The 19,322-nt window shown below is 40.9% G+C and overlaps 2 protein-coding genes across 2 annotated transcripts; both read right to left on the bottom strand.

Annotated features, from left to right (window-relative positions):
- Nucleotides 1–310: 310 nt before the first annotated feature.
- Nucleotides 311–6,916, bottom strand: wnt8b (wingless-type MMTV integration site family, member 8b). The gene is made up of 6 exons (XM_075484459.1): nt 6,799–6,916; nt 5,998–6,031; nt 4,718–4,856; nt 3,596–3,721; nt 3,362–3,504; nt 311–1,558 (listed from the first exon to the last, which is right to left on the bottom strand). The coding sequence occupies exons 1-6, from the start codon at nt 6,867–6,869 to the stop codon at nt 989–991; spliced, it is 1,083 nt and encodes a 360-aa protein (XP_075340574.1). The 5' UTR covers nt 6,870–6,916; the 3' UTR covers nt 311–988.
- A 3,568-nt stretch (nt 6,917–10,484) lies between these two features.
- scdb (stearoyl-CoA desaturase b) lies at nt 10,485–19,040 on the bottom strand. The gene is made up of 5 exons (XM_075478341.1): nt 18,651–19,040; nt 16,403–16,533; nt 16,048–16,253; nt 15,342–15,574; nt 10,485–13,364 (listed from the first exon to the last, which is right to left on the bottom strand). The coding sequence occupies exons 1-5, from the start codon at nt 18,874–18,876 to the stop codon at nt 13,165–13,167; spliced, it is 996 nt and encodes a 331-aa protein (XP_075334456.1). The 5' UTR covers nt 18,877–19,040; the 3' UTR covers nt 10,485–13,164.
- Nucleotides 19,041–19,322: the final 282 nt, after the last annotated feature.

The raw sequence follows: 19,322 nt of genomic DNA on the forward strand, positions 1-19,322 counted from the left end.
TCTTTGAGGATTACCATGATGAAGGGGAGAATGGGAGGTATTTGTTGAGGCGTAATTGAGAAAGGCGTGATGGAAGGAAGAGTATGCTGGGATGCTTTCTTTTCTTTTTGGTTGACCATAGAGTATCTTAACCCCAGTGGGAGCAATGTGAAGAGTAAGGTTGTGTTTGCTCCAAACCATGAGATATTGATGTCACAAAGAGTATTTTCAAGAAGGAGGAGTACTTTCTTTAGACTGAATGATATACATGATTAAAGGATTTATTATTCTTTCATTACATTTTAATAGAAAAGAAACTGAAAAGGCAACTAGCAATAAAGCAAAACTAGGAAATGCTGTGCAATAAATTAACAATGTACAGTACAAAGTGCTTCATTTTATGTACAATTAAATACATCAAGAGGGTAGCAAAGGTCAGGGTGAGCCAGATGATGTGAGAGCAAACTGTGCCCACAAAACTCAAAATGTATCATTGCAAAGTTAATTCAAAACTTGACAAGAATGGTTGAATTGCACAAAGATGACTGCAAGGCTGGCATGCGGATACAAGCGTACAGGTTCTTAAGAATAAAAGTCACTCATGGCATTGCACAAAAGCCAGATCATTCATCAAACTGCTAAAGTTTTTCGCCCGGGGTTTTGTCTGTATTAGAGAATAAATAAATGATATGGACAATTTTGAAGTCAGTGAAGAACTCTTTCAGCGCCCAGTGACTTTTCAAAAAACGTTGAGGAAAATATAAAAATATATCTTAAATACATTTATGCTAAAAAAAATTCTACAAAGTTGTAAAAGCGCCCCCTCTCATCTCTTCTATCATGTGACTCTGTCATCGTCCCTGTCATTGATCTTTAAAATACAAAGCGGTCAGGGAAAACAGTTTGAAAGTTTTTGTCCAGAACACACATAATCTTTAGAGTCTGGATATTGGCAAGAACTGCAATAGTACAAATCTGATGAATACATGTGGAAAAGTAATGAAGATGCTCAGTGCTTCTTTCTCAGTCTGAGGTTCTTCCGACGGGTGGTGGCGCTCTCGTTCCTTCCCCTCTGACCTCCTTTCTTCACACAAAAGTACTTGGTCACTGTCTTTCTGCACTGCTCACACTTCACGGCGCAGCACCAGTGGAATTTACAGTTACAGCTTGACACCATCTCTGCTTTGCGCTCCTCCACAGCCAGGCCGCACTCTCCACACAGCCTCTTGCAGCTCCTTTTCTCCCATTTGGTCAAGTTCTTGCCCTTCTTCAGGCACTCACGGCCCTCCGTGCCCGGCAAGCCCAGAGTGCGATTTTCCAGGCAGTAATCGGGGGAGTCTTCGAGGTGGACCAGCTCCTTGCGGGAGATGGAGCTGAAGGTCTCAGCGATGGCTCCGCGGCTGGCCGCACTGTTCCCAGCTCCTCGTAGGAGATCCACCTTTAGAGCTCTGTGATACTTCTCCTTCAAGTAATTCCCCACCTCCCTGAACTCTGGCAGCTGCAGCCAGCAGGTCTGAGTGGTGCAGCTCCCTGACACACCATGGCACTTGCATGTCCTCTGCATGGTCCCCTTCACAGCCTGCAAACACCAAAAGGGAAGACTTACTTTACAGCAATTTACTTGTAGGTTACTGTGTTTAAAACTACGAAAGTCCCATCTATAACAGCTGGTTGTGTTTGTGTTCGTGTAGGTAAAAGTGTGCATACAAGTATGTCTCTTTGTCTGTTGATTGACATGTTGTCAAATTAACTCATTGTATTCTTAAAGTTTCCCAGTTAAATAAAAAGGGCTGAATACACTGAATAGAAGATAGCTTCAAGGTCCATTGCTGAGTTTCTTTGTCGTCCTCAGTGTTTCCTGACTTTGCCAGACATATAACAGCTGTCAGTTGAAAAGGGACGTTTTCTTTTCGCAAGGAGGGTATGAACTCTCTGCTGACGTGAGGCTGAATCAAAGTTTCACATCGAGTCTCATTGTCCCACCATAATAAATAGGAGTATTTATTTAGCATGTTCATTATCAACGTTTTCTTGTGTGTGTGAGGACCCAATGGAGAGTCCCTTTGAGTCGAGAAATGAAAAAGGAGTTTTTTTCTCTTTCTATCCCCATTTTTTTCTGTTACAATGATGCTCCAGGTGCCATGGGGATCCCAGGGCCCAACAGGGGGGAGCAAAGGCACCATAAACAAAGAGCACTTCAGCTGCACGCCTGTGGTCCCCTCAGACTCCCTCAGGGCCAAACAAAGACCAACATAAATGTGGGATCCTGATTGCAAGAATAAAGCTAAACACTTATTTTAAGAAAGCAGAATAATACAGAATGCTGTGCAATGTCTGGCTCCACAGGACCTCTAATTAAGCTTCCACCAGCGATCCTTAGATTCTTGAGTTGAGGTATTGTCATAAGGTGCATTCAGCACTAGTAAATAGGCCCTTCTGGTACACCGAACACACAATTATTATTGGAGACGAGTGGCACCTCACTTATAGCGATGTGAAAGGGATGCTTGGGTGGCACACTCAGTGTAATTCTGAGCAGGGAAAAATGATTCAAAGGGTGCTTTACACTTGGCAATCAGTCGGAGGGCCATGAATGATTTCCAAAATTTCAAACAAGTTGCCACCCAGTTTAAACACTTGGTCAAATTTAAAACAGTTTTTCTGAAGGAGCAGATCTTGTTTTACATTCAGCGCCAGGAAAACGGCTTGTTGTTACCTTGTATTGGTTAAGGTGATATTGTTTTCATGAGCACCCCGGTCAGCTCTCTACGGATATTGGACACTGTGTACCGTGGAGCATGAAGGTTCATAAAAAGCTGTAAACCCCTCACTCACAGTTTCACTTTGTATTCTCTGGTCAACTGGTCATCATTATCCATACGCAGACTTTTACATTGGTATAACATCATATCTTTTTTAAACTGCTCTGCTGTCAACACATTTTCCTGTATGTCACAAGAACAGAGCAGCTGTAGCCTTCGCTCTCAGTCTGTTACTCACTTCGGGGATCCCTCATTACGCACAGAGCTCGGCTTCTTTCTACAGAGAAGGCATTTTCCTACTCTGCCCCTCGACCAGGACTATTCTACAACAGTATCTGAAGCTGTCCAATTTGATCCCACTCAGAGATTTTATTTTATTCGCATGTACTACATGACAATCATGACTTTCTGTAATTTGTTTTATAGCATGATTGTTCAAAATAGGTCTCTCTTGAGAATGAGACTCCATGTACCTCTTATAATGAGATCAACTGTATGAATACATTTCAAATAAATAGAAGAGAATGAAGGCACTGACTTGACAAAACTGCCCTACATCCTATACTGATCTTATCATTTCATGTTTCCAAATTGATTAAGTAAATTAGGAGCAGCTATACCTTGCGCCCAGCTTCATTATTGTGAAGATTCATGGCCGCTCGAGCATCCTGCCCAGTCTCCAAGGCGTCAACAAACTGTTTGGAGATGGCCTCACCGAAGCCTACGTTATCACTGCAGCCACCCCAGAGCCAACCATGTCCTCCTGGGAGAAAAAAGAATAAGATTATTGCAAAAAACATTTCTCATTTCGTCTGCAGGGACTCTTGCTGTACAAATCTGAGTAATGATCTGACCTCGTTGTCCATTTCTGCTGTCATCACAGCCACAGTTGTCAAAGTCTCCCAAACTGCAGTTCCTGGTTAAGGTGTACATAACCCCAGCGGAGCTGATGGCGTGGACGAAAGCGGCCTCTCGATTTGCTGGCAACAGAGAAACTTGTTAACGATCTTGCCGCACCACAAAAATGCCTCAATTTGTGATTAAAAAAATGTTTTATTAAGTTCATTTAACAGATGCTCTTATCCAAAGCAACTGACAGACAAGGAACATTTTGAGCAGGAATGTGAATTTCAGTATCTTGACCAAGGATAGTTCAACATATAGACTGAGTAGTTAGGGGTCAAACCAGGTATTTTCCAAAGAAAAGTCACCCATGCCACCGCTTGAGCTACAGCCGTCCGAAATGTATTAATGATTTTGCATTTCTTTCCTTCAACAAGATTCGTGAACCCGTTCAGACCGGTTGTAACGTATATGTGTGCTTTTGCCTTTCAACTCCAATGCAAGGGGATTTTTGAATTATCATCAATAATATAAATAAACATAAAGGCAACATCAGTTATTTACAACAGAACTCTTGGTTGTGGTCTCACAAATTTAAATCCAAACTTTCAAGTTTTATCAGAGACTCAAAAGTAGATGGTTTTAATGGTTTCATGTTTCACAGAAAACCGTCAGCTTTTAGTAGCTTTAGTTTAGATTGTGACGTGTAGGCCGTCATTTTACGTGTAGTGAAACTTTTCATTCTTCAAAAATGGCTTGAAAACCTTGACCACTAGATTCTAAAATACTCTGCTCAGATCCATAACACCAGTACTGCCAAAACTAAGCTGATTTTGTATCACCTCACACATTTGACTCTCTGTTCTTGGCAGTCTAGATATAGTGCGTTTTCTATATAGGCTGCAAAGAGATTCTGGCTGATTCTGGGTGGATTACTGTGTTTGTTTTTTCTCTGGCATCGGTGACCACTCTAACCATCCCAAAGCTTTAGATGACTGAGTAAACATTTTTGTTTCACAAAGGAATCTGCCCCAAACACAGAAACTGGAAACAAAAAGAAGCGCACAACAGTTTTCACTTGCTGTGTAGAGATGTTTGAGCTGGTGTTTAGGTTGTCTCTGGGAACTACTTACCACTGCGCAGGCTGCTGTGTGTGGACAGCTGCAGAGCTCTCTCGGGGCAGTTCCAGCGGTCCCATGCGAACTGGTATTTGCACTCCTCTATGCCACTCTGAGCTCCCGCTGCCACACTGCTCGAGTAGATTAGGTATGCCTGAAGTAGTAGCAGTGGAGATATGGCATGATAAAGACCCATACAGGCATCCAACATCTTCTGAATTGCTTTCATTCACATGTGCCATAAAAATTCATTAATTCATCTGTACATAATACAGTTCAAATATTATCTACACACCTGTAGATAGTGTATATAAAACAAACTTTTTATCATACTTTCAGTTTCCTAACAGCGGTTATAATCTCATGTATCATCACTATGTTTCTTTTTCTATGTGTACATTTGTACTGTGGGCTTTTTTTATTTTCTGGATTTCTGATGGAGCACCTCAAAAGAACATTTCTCGTCCCAAGGAACTGAAATTAAATTAGAAGATGACGTTAATCACGTGGTAGGATTTCATATTCTGATTAATCCTTCACCATGAAAATTAGCACCCCATTTCAGGAGGATTAACCTTGTGTAAAAATTTTCAGCGGTCGCTTCCAACGTAATAAATTGGAACAAACACGTAGCCTATAAGAAATGTTTTTAGTAGGCATAAATTCATCAAGAGAATCAATCTGAACAATCTAGAACACATTGGCCGGCTGGGTTGGTCCAACATGTGCTTGTGGTGTGCGTCTTGAGGGGATTAAAGAAATCATCAGAGTATTTTGGGGGCTACCTGTAATAGATAAAGATAAAGCAGCAAATGCATTTATGTCTTCACTCTCACTTCAGGATATCTTTCAGTGATTACAATGAATCGTTGAGCTATCTCAAACTAGTGCACTCTGTCCTTGGCTTTCGCCTTCTGCTCCGCTGCTTGTTCAGACTGCGTGAATGATAATATAACTAATATGTCTCAAGTGGCCTTCAGGGAGATGGAGTACCACCTCTTTCACAGGGGCCCGGCTCGCTAATGATGACCACCCACTATAGCATTGCCTGCCCTTGCTTCTTAACACATTCAACCCTTGGATACACAGAGCCGCTGAATAAGGTCAAGTGTACCAAGGGGGGAAAATAATCACAAAAGGCCAAGAATATCACTGATTTAGTGCCATTGTTGCATACAGACAGGTACCAGAGCTTGTCAATACACTTGAGTTAAGATAACATGAGGACTGTGGTTTCTCTGTGTCTTTCTTTTGAGAAAAAGAGAGGAGAAAAGATCAAAAGAAAGCTGGCTTACCTTGGGTCCAGTCATCAGGAAATTATTCACTGACCTGGAAAAGGAGACAGCTTATTCACTCGGGGAAGCTCAGTGTCCTTCTCAAATTCCTCCGCTAACATCTCTCATTAGTGCGCTTTGAAACATGTTAAACTGTGGGCATCCAAACCTCAGTGAACCATACTGATGAATGTGTTAAATTTCTTTTTTTTTTTTAAAGGAATGTAAGGACTGAGGCACATTACCGGCAAGCCATAAGGAAATTCAATGGATGGTGTTTTTCTTCAATGCGCTTGAAATATTTACAATTCTGTAAATGTTTGCAATCTTTTTTTATAAGAGTTGATGCATGGCTTGCTTGCATTCAAATCATCACGCTTACAATTGTAAGTTTTAGTAGATCAATAATGAACGATTTAAGACCATCATGTAACCACTAATAAGTGTTGATAGGTTGTAAATGAATGATTTTTGGTCTAGATAATACACAGCTCTTTCCTTAAATGAGCACTGATTTTATGTAACCAGTTGAAGGGGTATATAGGCCTTATAAATGTCCAATAAATCATATTTGAACCACTATGGCCAACGTAAAAGCTGCTTTCTTGGAACTACAAGGAGAAAATAAATGAATCAAATAAGTCCATGAACCAAAGTAAGATGACTTCCCAATGCATGCGTGTATTTGTCCAGGTCAGAACTTAATATAAAGCCATTATAGCGTCTAAGAAACAACTTGTGAAAGAAAACCTATACATCATTTGGAATTGAATCACATTAGGACAAAGAAAAAAATCTGAATTAACAGAGCATCAAACTTACCAGCAGTAGCAGGACCTCATGTGAGTCAGGAGGATGAAAATGTAATAGAAAGCCTCCCAGTGCACGAACATCCTGACAGGTGATTGTGCTGAAGGTAACTCAAAGCTTCGCCCAAAGCTTGTGGACAGCGCAACGATGGAGAGGAAACTGAGCTACCAGCGCATGAAACTTCACCAGGAGCTATCAAGATTCAAGGAGGGGGCTCTGAAATGGAGCTGCTCTCGTCCCAACAAGAGATTATCTGCTTAATTAAAGATTTTCCCCCTTCTTAGTCTCTTGGCCAATCAGAAGTATTGCACCAAGGAGCGACTGAAATGATCAAAAGGACACCCTGGGCCTTCAGGGCCGGACAACGGTGAGTTCCCTGCCTCCATTCAAGAGCAAAGGAAGATCTATTTAATCCTGTAGGAAAAGTGTAACACTGATCCCTTGAATTTCTGTTCAGAAAAAAAAGTTTATTTAAACTATCTAACGCGCAGCTGATTGTCGGGGATTAGTGGGAGATGGCTCTCTGGATAACGCACTGTTCGTTTGATGGGGCAGCAAAAAAAATGACTCCCAAACCGTTTGTTGTTGAGGAAGTAATTCGTGATTTAACGAAGGTGTGATTGAATCAGCTCATATCAGCCTCTCGGGAACAGCCGCCACATGGTCTTCTGATCGTTTAGTTTCGCGCAACAAATTCATTCATTTACCTGGAAACTGTATGAATGAATCTGCTCATCACTGCCGAAAAATAAACACAACCTTTTGTTTCACTCTATGCGTAAGACTATGTATTGGAAGATGTCAGTGTTGTGAGCTTTTCTGGGGGGCTTCCCATAACTTAGTCGTGTTTCTGTAACACCTTTCAAAATTCAAAAGGAGTTTATTTAAATTCGTGTAGACGCCTGGAGACGTTAACAGAGCGGTGATCCCCCAGCAGAAAATAAAAGGTAGATTGGGACACAGAGCCATTCATCAGGTATGGGACCATTTGCATCACTAATCCAGACGGTCCTTTCCTAACGCTGATGAAAGGTTATTCCCTAATAACCCTGTCTGACCTTTAGGTCCCTTTCCTTTGGCTCAGGAAGGCCTTTTGCAATCTTCTTGTGTGCAAATTAGGATTAGAGAAAAGGGTTTTTTAGAGGGGGAGACTTCTGAGGGATGTTTTTGGATTAAGATTTAAAGTGAAATGACAAGCAAGATGAGACAAAAACAGGAGCCACCATGTTGTTTTAACCTATTTTTTTTTAATACACAATTAATTATTCTTTCACAGGTAGCATCGCTGAGATAAGCACACTTGGGCCTATCTATTGAAGTGTTGCCCAAGAGCCACTAGTATCATTGTTTTGATAAGCTGTTGTCTTAAAACCCCCAAAACAACACATCTACTGTGAGGGTGAAAGCAGTAGTAGTGTTGTAGAAATGTAATTGTGGGTTTTCAGAGTTTGCATCTAACCAAACAATGTAGCCCATACAGTATTTCATGATTAATTGGCATGAAATAAATGATGAAAAGACGAAACATAATAATACAAAATGATACAAGAAACATTATGAGCTGTGTTATATAACCATGATGTGATACAAAAGGTACAAAATATTCCCAATTATAGCAACATACAGCGCAAAGTAATATGTTGCTAATTTAAAACAGTAAATCGTAACTTGTAAAGTGAAACTTCTCTGTAGGTTCCCTGATTGTTACAATGTTTTCTACCTTAGTGAGGAAGTTTCTGCTGGAACATTTTTTTAAATGTTGTTGTTGTTGCTCACTGAACATGTAGACCTTAAGAAACCTTCCCCAAAAGATCCCCACAGGTTAGTTTAGGGAACCTTCCAGGAACATTCTCTGAAGGTTGCATTTACAGAAAGCGTGCGGAGAGCCTTTGGGAATCACTCTGGAAATATTTCCTGTCAAGGTTTCCAAGGGTCAGCTTTGGAACTGGAAAAGTGGGCCTATCTTTTATCGGGAAGTCGATTCAAGGGAAAATTAGAGTCATATTTAGATTGTACTTGTACAAGTTGTAGCTGCAAAGAAAAAAGTTGAAAATAAGTTTCACCTTTTTTTTTTTTTACACTTAATCCTTTTATTTGTGCCACTTTGGCTACATTCGTATGATCCACTACTGTTAAAGTTTCTACAAAATAACCTTCATGGAAACTGTGCGTCTTTAAACAGCACAGCTAAAATGCTCTTTCAATGTAGTAAAAGCTGCTGTAGTTAGCTGGCATTCATTCATCTGAATATGTCTGTGCTATGACCTTAGATTCAGATTCTCCAGCAACCACAACAGCTTTTAGTTAACAAGCCCCCATTGCACACTGAACTTTGCAAGTACCAAGCAGAAACTGTCTGACTGTCCACAGTGAATTGTCTGCGCTCTCACACTGAGGTGTTGCATACCATGAAGAGATGGTCTGACAGTCAGCAACCAATGGACAGAGGGCTGATGTCACTGCTGTGGTGACAGAGGTCAGCAGTGGTGGTGCCACTTACGATGCATTTGGACCAGCCTTCTCCATAACGTGCAGCATTTGATTTCCTGCATTCATGCAAAGACTTGTGTGCACCAAAATTATTGTAACAAGAAAATAACATTTGCTGCCGTTTCACAAACCAGAGGGAGGATGCACGATGTAAGCAGTCGACGTGCCATGAACTGATCCCCCAACAGAGGGAGCAAGAACCAAGCATCTTCAAATGACTGGATGGGCTCGACACCGAAGCCTCTTTGCTGATCCCAGTAAGGGACTTACCTTCCACCTTTGAGCAAATGTGGCTCAAATACTGGGATGCAGAGAATCTGGTACTCTGCTCAATACTTCAGCAGGAGCTGATGCATGGTGACAGGACATTTTAAAATTGAGCCACCAGCCTTAAGGATAAAAGGATTTTTTGTGCTTTTCTGGTCTTGTTCACCACTCAAAGCACCATGCAGTATAAGCCACATTTGCATATTTGCACACACCTTCATACGGTACTTATGAAAATTTTCTATATTGAACGCATACCCCCGCTGATGCAGGATTCAGTGTCTTACCAAAGGGCACTTTTACACGAGAAATGTTGCAGGCCGAGATCGAATCAACAGCCTTCCAACAGGTGAACAAAGCGTACGCATGCATCTGTTCCGTGTGAACGGGTACATACGGCTGCAGATCCGCCCACCAGGAACGTTCCAGACACATCCGAGGAAAACTTGAATGCGCAGATGTGGCATCACAAGTACCACAGAGTTGCAACATCATTAGGTGCGTGAGAAATAAGTAAGCCAAGCATAACTAACAGAGGTATGCAACCTTTGCAACCCAGTGTGAAAAGTACAATAGCTCCTCACGTGAGGAGTTACTGATGAACCAATGGGATTTTTGTACATTTCAAATGCTCCACTTTTCCACATAGACTTAGAAAGATACTCCCATGTTTCCTCACTCCTTGGGTAAGACAATGGGACTCCACATTGCCCCCACCGCCCCCCGCTGCATTCATCCAGTGTGGGTTCTTTTCTAAGGGAAGTCGCAGCTTCTGAGATTCTTCTTTATTTTGTTTTCCTGAGTAAATGGATACCATACCAACTTTATTTATAAAGCACTTTATACACCCACAGGACCAAAGTGCTATACACAATCATAAAATAGAAGGATAAGATAAGAAGTAATGCAGAATTGCAACAACAAAAACGACAAAACATGTGTTACTGAATACAAATTTGGTTTATTTATAGTACGTACAATACATACAAAAACATTCTTTTGAAATAAATGTGCCATTTTCAACACCGTTGAAAAGTGTTGCTCGGTAAAAGAGATAAAGTGACAAACATTACAATATAATCTTTATGGATATAACAAGTTTCAGTCTTGTTTTAGAGCAAAATCTTTGTTTGGCTATAGAAGAGTTCAATGGCAGTAACCCATACTTCAAGGATTTGTTGTTCTTCATTTGAAATGAATAGGGATCACAGGGATTTCAACACGACCGACAAAAAACGTTAAGCCCTGTTTCTTTTTTATATCTAGCAATTTCAAGCATGTGTGCAACCTTCATAAGGCATCTAATCCAAGCAATTCAATAATACAACCCCAGCAATCATCACTCTTGGAAGAATGTTCAGAAGTTTTATTTTGTTGGGAAGAAAAACTACTCTTGCAAAAATACTCTCAATAGTGGAAATTTCGGATTTTGTAAGACGCACCTTAAGAAATGTCATAAAAATTAAGGGCATTTCTTTAATGATCATTTTTTCTCAGTCAGAAAGAGAAAACACACAAAAAAAACCAAAACTGTGGATTCACCTAATTTGCATTTCAAGAGCAATACCAGCACAAGTCTAAACATGCAGGTTAATTTGCAGTTTAACAAAAGTGCTCCCAGGCCTGAGAGGAGTGTTGCTTTGGCTATTGGAGAGGAAACGTGGCCCCACAAGGGAGCAGTCATTTTGAACAATGTAAAGTATTTAAAAAAAAAAAAAAAAGTTCCAGGATGTTACTCAACAGTGTGACCAAAGACAACAATTCCCAGTCAGCCTCGTCTAAAAGTTGGAGCAAGTACAAACAGCACTGGGAAGGATGAAAAAGGGAAACACACAGGCACAACACAGATGCAACAGGACCGAAAAAAATCTAAGTGATAACGAAATATAAAATAAAAAGCAAAGGGGCAGAACTGTAAGAGATCAGCTGAAGGGAATTGGGTTTAAACAGACCTAAAGCGAAGCTGACATGGACTGTGGAGGATTGGTAGGCAGTGATATTTAGTGATGAATACCCAATCAGATGATGCTGTAATCTTTGGTGCGGGGCCAATGAAACATGTAAATAAATGGCTGAGTAAAGAAAGCAAGCAAATGTTCACAATCACTGAGATATGTGGGGTTTATGTCAGGTAAAGGAGCACAGAGATGGCAGTCTTTACCTCTACAGTAAAAGGCACAGGGCAGTGAAATTTTGGACACTTCTCTCATTCTATCGGTCATTCGTTTTGTGATAAAGTCACTTTTCAGGGTCCGTGACATGGCTCCATCCTACAAAGCTGATCTGTCAACTGCTGCTAAAACAAAGTTGGAGCCCAATTGATGAAGAATTTAATTTCTCTTTAGTGAGGTTCATACCTCAAGGAATTCAAGCTGTCACTGAAGCTTGAAGTTGAGCAACAAAGTCATTTTTGTGGTTCATGAATCCATACATTTTCTTCACGACTGTATATGTTTTTCTCCCTCTTCTTCCCAATCTTATTTCAAAAAGAAATTGCAATTCATCGATTAAATATGTTTGAAGAAGCCCGAATGTTCGGCTGTTAAATATTTCTCCCCCTCCCACAAAATAAAACTGTACAAACATCCTCAAAAAGCAATAATTCCATCTCTTTCTTTTTTGGCCAGGGGTTGTATAACTTCACAAATGAAAAATGCACTTTTGACACGCGTCCCGTCGGTTTAATCCGAGGGACGTAGAGAATGTACGAGTACTCCAAAAGGACGACAAAAAAAAAAAAAAAAAAAAGAGGACTAAATATTCAACTCTATTCTAAAATAAAGTAAGATGTCTGCTTCCACGTCTCAGTCCAGAGGCACTAACATGAAGTGTGAAGCGGATTCACATCTCCACTACTTTTTGCCCCCCCCCCCTTAAAGTGTAAAGTCAAAGCATCCCCATGTATTACACATTTGAACTGATTTAATCCAATGTCATCCAGGTAATGACACTTGGTATGAGTTCAGAGGCCTGACTGTCTTTATATTGGCTTTGAACACAACAGCTTATGGTTTCATAAGACTACTTTCTAAAAAAACAAAACACTAAACAGACAAATAGCAGGAAGAAAAACTCCTTGTGGGTTGACACAAAGCACCACTGACAGAAGTTAGAGCAAAATGACTTTAATCTTGCCTGCAGAGAAACCTCCATATTAAGGGTTTCAATAAAGCTTTTAAAGTGCCACAGACAGTACTATTAATAAATAGCAAATTAATAAATACAAGGTACAGAATTTTACTCTGTAATTACTGCTTTTACACACAAACTTGTTTTGCTGTCCTAATGTTGCAAAAAAAACAAACAAAAAAAAACAACCAAAAACACATTCTTTCTCCTCAGGTTCATTTGATGATATGGTGACAAAGCTGTCCTTGCACATGTAGTCAAGAGTCAACCCATTGTAAATAGTCTGTGAGGACGCTTCAAAACTTAAGAGACCCACAACTCTAATGGGAACAACTCTTTTAAGCCAAAATTAGTCTCAAAGAGGTTTAACTGAAAAGTCAGAGGCATGGCCAATCACCACCCCACCAATGAAAAGCTGCTATGCTTGTTGCTACTTTCTGTCTAGGATCGGCATGTTGTATCACTTAAAGAGCTTTGCAGGGCAACACTGACTCAGCCACTTTTGTTGCTGCCGTCACCAGTTCGCTGCACGCGAGCAACGATCATTTCCTTTGACACTTTCTTGCAGTCTTTGGCCAAACCCATGAAGCACATGAGGTCAATAAAGGCAGTGGTGACATTGAGCTTGATTCCAAACTCACTTGTGGCATAGTCAAAGGGAAATGTGTGATGGTAGTTGTGGAAGCCTTCTCCTGAAAACACAAGAAGGAACATTGTATTTCAACCAGCTTAGACACTCATCTTAAATAATTACTTGCATGAATACAGTTAAGTTATGTTTCATTATTCATGATAAAAAACACAGATATGAACTGATCAGGGTGGAAGGCATAGAAACAGTCGTTTCTAAACAGCATGTGACTGACATTTTGTCCAAGCAGAGACTTATTTTTGGATTTGTAAATCCAAAAGGCTGATTGTCATGTAATAGAATTCACAAGCTACAAAAATCTAATTTGCCAAATTATATCCTATTCAGACCGTCACAGTCGATCTCTAAACCTCCCTCACAAGCCTTCTCCTATGCAGGATGGGATGTGGGTCAGATGTGCCCCAGCTTTGATGACTTGGCACCGCTATCAGGAATGGAAATGAGTTCGGTGATCCCAAACCTTTGGTCAAAACACCAGAAAAAAAGTGATGGGAAAGAGAAACCAAAACAGTCCACATGTAGGCAATGGACAGATGTTTAACCACATTGAAATATTCAACCCAGTCAGGTTAATTATTGATTCATTAGCAACAGCATTTCAGTTTAAAACTCAGGGTCATTGCGGGCAATGAAAGGTTCCAGTGCAGATCCAATACACAAATGGGTTATTTTGGTTCCATCACTGCACGCAGGCCCCCCCCACTTCAGCATTGGTTACTGAAAACTCAATCTTTTCTCAAGATTGAGTCAAAAGCCAAAGTTAATAGGGGCGAAAAAAAAATCTAGATGTAGCCTACGGGTTTGAACAGTGAAGCCGATGCGGAAGCACCTTAAACCTGAATTCTAACGATCAACCGGGACGACTCCTTCAGCTTAGAAAAAAAAAGTCAGCTTGGTTAAAACGTTAAGAGCAACTAATCCAGCTACACAAGCTATTTTCAGCCATATTTTAGGTTCGCAGCAAACAAGGCAGGTAACTTCTGAAGGTAGGTACAACATGCTGTCAGAGACTGTGTGACACTTTCTGAATCTCAGCAGGCTGCAGCTGAAGAAAAATACAGATTGTGAGCATTAATTTCTTCAACTTGAAGTAGGTTTTATGAGTTGATTGATAAATGACTGCCCCATTTACTATGCTGTGTATAAATGTTTGCTATATACTATATATAGGTTGAAATTCCTTTGCCATTTCTTTCCATGCTGCATCTTTCTTGGCATCGTCATCCACACTTTATATTATGGCCCCATTTAGAGCAAATGCAGACAGTAAAGCTTGCTTTGACACAGGGCTACCTTATGATTGTTAGGTCATTACAACACCCATGGGTGTATTTTGCATAAAAATTATTATTTTTTTTTTTTTTTAATTTAATGACAACAGCCTATATGTCAAACGGTGTTAGACCACAAACAAGTGATCTCACTGTGGCTTTGACCATCTTTGCTCTTCAGCTCAAGTATCCCTCACATCTAACACTGCTGGAAACGTGTGGAACATGCAGACCAACTTAAGCTATTTTTCATTTTAATAATAAACCTACATAAATGAGTCCTTCCAGAAGACTTTTGTGGTGCTAAACATTAAAGTTATCAAACTTTCAATCGTCAATTTGGCAAGAGTGCAATTTAACCCCTGTGGTGCCAGACACCACAAAAAATTTTTTTAAATAAAAATAAATAAATTTAAAAAAAAAAAAAAGAACTCGACTTGAACAGGACAATGTTTCTAAAAATAGCAACAAATAGTTACAAATCTGAAAATGATCTAAATATATAGCTTGTAGGTACATCAACTGTACACCTGAACTTTAGAGCTGGCTAAACTATAACAAAATAAACAGCAGCCACTGGATTAACACTCCATCACCCCACAGGTGCCACTCTGACTCAGCTTTGACAGAGCCTCCACGGGGGCCAACTTGTCAAGGCAAGCCAACATGTTTGAAAAGTTCATTTAAATTTCCCTCAGGTAGAAAAAGACACAACATTACTGAATTACAAACAAGTGGTTCCTTACCTACGGCACTGAGGGCAACAAATGTATTTTCCCTCGGATTAATGGTGTTGTCATAAGGCCTGTTGCCCCATATGTGTGCTGCACTGTTGACCAGCCAGGTTGCATTGAGCACCACTGTATACCTCAGGAGCCCAGGGACGAAGTATCCCAACATTAAGGACTCACCCCAGAAGTACCAGGGCACCCACATGGGTACAAGGAAGCAAAACACCACCACAGAGAGCTTGTAGTACCTGAAATGGAGGAACAGGTTTTATATCACTCAGAGTCCCTCTCATGTGCTTGTAATTCAGGCTAAGGCTAAATTTAATTAAAGAAATCTAACATACTTTCTGTCTGGCTGGAGAATCAGATGATTTCCTGATAGAAGACCTAAAGCTTAAGCTACCAGATCCACCAAAAGAGCAAATTTTTCACAAATTTAACACTGCGTCACCGCTGCATCAGACAGCGTTTGATGTCTGATGCAGATGTGACGCACTGAAAAATACACAAAAGCCCTCAAACTGCTATGAAATTTTAGGTTCGACTCATTTGAGATGGCGAAATATTTGCTCGCGGACCTGTTCTGAGTAGCTGCTTTAACTCCCTGCTTCTCCAAACTAAATGTACTCCGCTTGCAGTCTTCTGAAGGTAAGACACCAACTACTCTCGACTCTTTACACAAATTTCTTTTTTAATAATTGTCAACCGGATGTTTCCTCACCGTCTCTGGAACATCACCACTGGATCTGCCTTCAGGTCTGTCAGCTCCAGTTTCCGTCCCTTTTCAATCACATCAGGATGTTTGCGAACAAGCAGCCAACCGATGTGAGAGAAGAAGAACCCCCGTGTGGCATTGTGAGGGTCTGCATCTGTCTCAGAGTACTTGTGATGGACACGGTGGTCCCTCGCCCACTCATAAATATCATTCTGCACATGTGGGAAAAGGCACAGATAGAGAATTATCGAAGGACCCTAAAATACGAGAGCTGCAGGTCAGGTGTGGCGGCAAATGTATCCGCTGTTATATCATAATGAGAGTATGCATTGATTATAGCTACACATTTTGTTTCTGTTACCTGAAATGCCATGGAGTTGGCAAGAGCCAGGAAGACTCGCAGGGGGAAAGAAGCCTTATAAGACCTGTGGCTCCATAATCTATGTGCACCAGCAGTCACTCCAAGAGCACTGATGAGGTAGCACACTGCAGCTGCAAGAAAGAGAGGTATCATAAAAGAAACTGTCACCACTAAACTGAGATGAGTTTTACACCCATGAGAACAGAGTCACTGGGACACCGTGTTCTTTCTATAACACTCAGGCCTTTTTATTCAGAGAAAAGTCATCTGGGCAGGGAGACGGGTGGTGGGAGCATGCAGGTCAGCCCTCACACTTTGTTGTTCTAAAACTGCTGAATGCATTTCTATGTGAAGCTTAGACAAGACTAGCCAGGATCTGAGACCCGGGGGCTTCTGATTGCCAATGAGCATTCTGTTGTGGTGCCACGCAGCTCACAATGGGGTGTCTATAGGAATGGCGATTGTGCTTTGTCTTCCTCAGTGAAAAAATATGCAGCTCAGCATTGCAAAGTGAGGGAAAATTATGCAGTCCCAGAGTGGAAACAAAGTTGATATTGTTCGAGAATTTGAGTCATGCCTCAACAGTCCACGTGTGTGTGTGTGTGTATATATATATATATATATATAGCACAGATTCTAGTTATTCAGCAAACTGTTCGACCACTGAAAATCAAATACTTCTAATTTGGGACGTGTGGTACATTCCAGCAAGCTCAAATTGTTTACAATCAGCCGCAGCTTTGAGCTCTTGAAGAGGGGCAAAATAGTTGCATGTCTGTAGGCAGTGCAGGTTTCATGCATGTCAAGTAGTTTTTTTGTAATAGTTTAACAAAACAAACCTGGAAAAAACAAAATTCAAGTTTCAAATGTAGATACATATTGAAAGAAATATAACAACAACAACAACAACAACAACGGGGGCTGAGTGAAAAAGTGTTTGCCCAAGTTACTAAGTCAAAGGGACTATTAAACTGCACCAATAACTGGTTGCAGCTGGACCTGACACACCCAGCTCAGTTTACCAACCCTGACAAATCAAATCATGTAAAACTGATCTTTTCAAGGAAAGGAAGTTGGCTGAAACGCCTCACAGGCAGCACAGTATACCAAAGGATCCGGGTTGTCATTAACCCAGAGTTAGACATGATCTACAAATTAGAAAAGGGAACAACAGTGAACCTTCCGGGAAGTGACAAACCTTCAAAAACTCCTTAACTTATCAAGAACCAAGGAAAGCACAATCCAAGGAGCGTAGCTCATGTAAAATCCACTGTTTACCAAGATCATTAGGGCTCATTTACATTTTTGCACACAGCCATAAACACTAACATTTTGGGAGAATGTTCCACTAACTGATGAGTTAAAAGTTTAAAACACAGGGGTCCGATTTCATCTGGCATGAACTAAACACAAAGTTCCACAAAAATAACATGACACTTTGAGTCAAACGTGGAGGTGGTGGTCTGCGGCTGTGGAGATGCATTGCTGCTCCACTACAACTTGGCATACTTGCAGGAAACATGAATTCTGTCTCGTAAATTGTGAAGAGAAGGTTGTTAATCTGTGACTAAAGCTCAAGTACAGCTGGGTTATACAACAAGACAATGATCCCAATAAAGAGGGAACTCACTCGAGGAGCCGAATGCAAATAAAATGACAGTTTTAGAAAGGCCTAGGCAAGTCTGAGCCACATCAAGAGTCAGTGGAAGGGCCTTAAAGTCGCAGTTCATGCTCAGACTTTTCAAATGTGGCTGCATTTAAGCAAAGATTTCCACCAGAAAAAGACTGATCTTCTGCTATCCAAGGTGCCAAGTTGCAGATTTTGCTGCCAAAGGCAGCACAACCGGCTATTGAGTTCAGAGATGGGAGTATATTTTTCACAAAGGGGATTAAATGAGCTTATCCATTAACTCTGGTTGCCTTTGCTTTACAATACATTTCGTCTTAAAGTCAAACACAACTACAACTCCATATAAAGATACACATGAAAAGAAGAAAAATGATGAGCAGGCCAAATACCTCTTCACAAGACTCTACACTCAACACTGAAAATTAGGTCAGAGTGACTCATTCTCCATTATTCCCACAGGTTTGACCCCTCAGGCAGTATGCTCTGCAGTTAGCAATGATCACACAGCATCAGCACATTCTGTTCAGATGTCCGTGGCCTGGAGGGACACCAATAACAAAAAACCTCCCAAAAAAAACTGCAACACTAATCTTGTTAAGTATTTGTAAAAATACTTACTCCAGGCAAGAGTTAAAGGCGACGCGGAGGGGATGAAAAGCAGTCCATAAAGCGCACCAATATGCAGGAGAGACATCAGAATTATATTCCTCCACACAAATGTTGTCGGTGGTTTCCCCTCTTTCTCCTTATAGGTGTCGTCAAAAACATCGTCCGCTGTCGAGGTTTCTGCCATGACATCTCCGTTTCGCCGCTCGTCAACGTGATGGTTCCTGGTTTCGGTCATCTTTCTAAAGAGGAAGCAGAGCGAACAGGCAGATATGTGGCTCAGTTAAATGCGCACGCTGTGATGCAGAGACAGAGAGATATACGGCGGCTGGCTGTGCTCATACACACTCCAGCAGCGCCGAGAGCGAGTAGCGGCAGCTGGCATGTAACTCTTTTGGTGCCATTTTCTCAGTGTTGTGAAAGGCTTCGTTTGTTCCGTTGGCTCATATCGCTCATTATGCGCAGTCTACAGTTACATCACTTCTCCTTGGCCACAGTTTCTTAATATACCAGTGATGTGTCGATAGACAGCTGCAACACGTATTATACAATGGCGAACTAAAAAAAAAATCGGCCACCACTCCTTTGGTTCACAAACACTTTGAACAAGTCCCAACTACGACTGCATTATATCACAAGATAATGAAAACAGATGTCAGACAGTTGTTTTCAAAGAGAATCCAT

This window comes from Odontesthes bonariensis, chromosome 2 (assembly GCF_027942865.1).
Source record: "Odontesthes bonariensis isolate fOdoBon6 chromosome 2, fOdoBon6.hap1, whole genome shotgun sequence".
In the NCBI taxonomy this organism is placed as follows: Eukaryota; Metazoa; Chordata; class Actinopteri; order Atheriniformes; family Atherinopsidae; genus Odontesthes; species Odontesthes bonariensis.

Excerpts from the sequence above, each read along its gene's own strand:
- wnt8b (XM_075484459.1), bottom strand. The coding sequence starts at position 6,869 with ATGTTCGTGCACTGGGAGGCTTTCTATTACATTTTCATCCTCCTGACT. Across the intron at positions 4,857-5,997 it reads TCCTGATGACTGGACCCAAG|GCATACCTAATCTACTCGAG; the intron begins GTAAGCCAGCTT and ends CTACTACTTCAG. Across the intron at positions 3,722-4,717 it reads ACACAGCAGCCTGCGCAGTG|CAAATCGAGAGGCCGCTTTC; the intron begins GTAAGTAGTTCC and ends CTCTGTTGCCAG.
- scdb (XM_075478341.1), bottom strand. The coding sequence starts at position 18,876 with ATGACCGAAACCAGGAACCATCACGTTGACGAGCGGCGAAACGGAGAT. Across the intron at positions 16,534-18,650 it reads GCCTTTAACTCTTGCCTGGA|CTGCAGTGTGCTACCTCATC; the intron begins GTAAGTATTTTT and ends TCTTTCTTGCAG. Across the intron at positions 15,575-16,047 it reads GTGGTGATGTTCCAGAGACG|GTACTACAAGCTCTCTGTGG; the intron begins GTGAGGAAACAT and ends CCTCCATTTCAG.